General features: G+C 61.7%; 1 protein-coding gene across 1 annotated transcript in view; it reads right to left on the bottom strand.

Annotated features, from left to right (window-relative positions):
• Positions 1-1,455, bottom strand: part of HAPLN4 (hyaluronan and proteoglycan link protein 4) — a 14,583-nt gene that overhangs the window by 11,310 nt on the left and 1,818 nt on the right. Inside the window, exons 2-7 of the mRNA XM_009995078.1 lie at positions 1,280-1,383; positions 1,066-1,163; positions 810-913; positions 623-705; positions 293-417; positions 71-172 (exon numbers count right to left, since the gene is read on the bottom strand). Of these exons, the coding sequence (XP_009993380.1) occupies positions 71-172; positions 293-417; positions 623-705; positions 810-913; positions 1,066-1,163; positions 1,280-1,383 (616 nt within the window). The remainder of the gene's footprint in view (positions 1-70; positions 173-292; positions 418-622; positions 706-809; positions 914-1,065; positions 1,164-1,279; positions 1,384-1,455) is intronic.

Raw genomic sequence — 1,455 nt, 5'->3', positions numbered from 1 at the left:
GGGGTGGGAGCAGATACACCCACCCCCAGGACCCCCACATCCCCTCCGACACCCCCGTGCAGGGACTCACCATCCCCCTGAAGAAGGTGAAGGCAGCGGTGAGGAGCAGGACCAGGATCAGCCCCACGTCCTGCGGCCGCTGGTACAGGTGTTTGCGTTGCTCCTCTGCCACCTGGGAGAGGGAGGGAAAACCCTGGATTTTGGGCTCCACGACCCTGTGGTCCAGCCTCGGACTGGGATAAGGCTCCGGGAGGAGCTCCTACAGAGCCCCAGCTCCAGCCCCCAGGCTCACCTTCTCGGGGCTGAGGCAGGGCAGGGCCTTGGGCTGCTGGAAGAGCCTCCCCCCAGCCCAGATGGGGATGAGGACGTAGGGCAGGTTGAGCAGGAAGGCAGGGCTGAGCTCCGAGCTGTATTTCCCTGAGGAAGGAGAGCACGGCATGGGCATGGCAGAACACTGGCACCCAGGACCAGTACCCACAGCTCATCCCTTCCTCCTCTGCCCATGGAGCAAGTGCCTGGGAACAAACCCACCAGACAGAGGCAGGGAAGGAGGGACCAGTAAGGCTGGATGTCCTCAGTGTCCCCCAGTGGTTGGCAGAGCCCCCCCTCTGCACCCCCATACCTATCAGGTTCCCCAGCAGGAAAACAATGATGCTCATCATCAGAGAGCCCAGCCAGAAGAGACCCAGGCTCCTGTAGCTCTTCCTGCAGAGACATCAGGATCAGACACCAGGCTGGGAGCTTCCCTCCCCACAAAATTCGGGGTGCTCCCCCCTGGCAGCCCCTGTCCTGCTGCTGTCCCTGCTCACCTCTGGCTGATGGCTGTGATCATGGCAAGGTAGAGCCCGTAGTGGACGATGCCATCCCAGTAACAGATCATGATGCCGTGTGCCGTGCGCAGGTAGGGATGACCCTGCCCGCCAGGAAGATCTCGGGATTATTTGGGAAAGGGGCAGGTGTCTTCCCACACCCCCTCCCCAGAAGACCCCACGGGAGCTGGGGCTGCTCCAGGAATGCTCCCCTGCAGCAAGAGCAGCAGGGGGGTTGCCCCAGGGGTGGGGGTACCTCTCTGACAAAGAGCTCCACGAAGCCAGAGATGAAACCATCTTCCTCCAGCGAGATGATCAAGTCCACAGCGGAGGTGAAGGAGAAGAGCACAAACACTGCAGGGCAGCAAGCCAGTTTTGAGTGGGTCCCACAGTTCTTCCCAATTCCCAAACTTGTGCTCCATGCCCCAGCATGGGATCAGGTCCCACAGCAAGGGGGGGGACACACTCACCACAGTAAAAGGGGTCCTGGAAGTGGCTCCCTCCGCTTATAAGGACGATGGAGATGAGGCCAGTGAGCACCAGCACCCCCGTCAGCATCAGCACCAGTGGGCTGCTGCAGGACAGGGGCACAGGTTCAAGCACCCTGGGTACAGCCAGGGGTGAAGCCCCATGTCCCCCAGTCCTG

Source organism: Chaetura pelagica, unplaced genomic scaffold, assembly GCF_000747805.2.
Source record: "Chaetura pelagica isolate M959 unplaced genomic scaffold, ChaPel_1.0 scaffold463, whole genome shotgun sequence".
NCBI classification, from domain to species: Eukaryota; Metazoa; Chordata; class Aves; order Apodiformes; family Apodidae; genus Chaetura; species Chaetura pelagica.
This window is presented reverse-complemented; position numbering and strand designations above follow the sequence as displayed.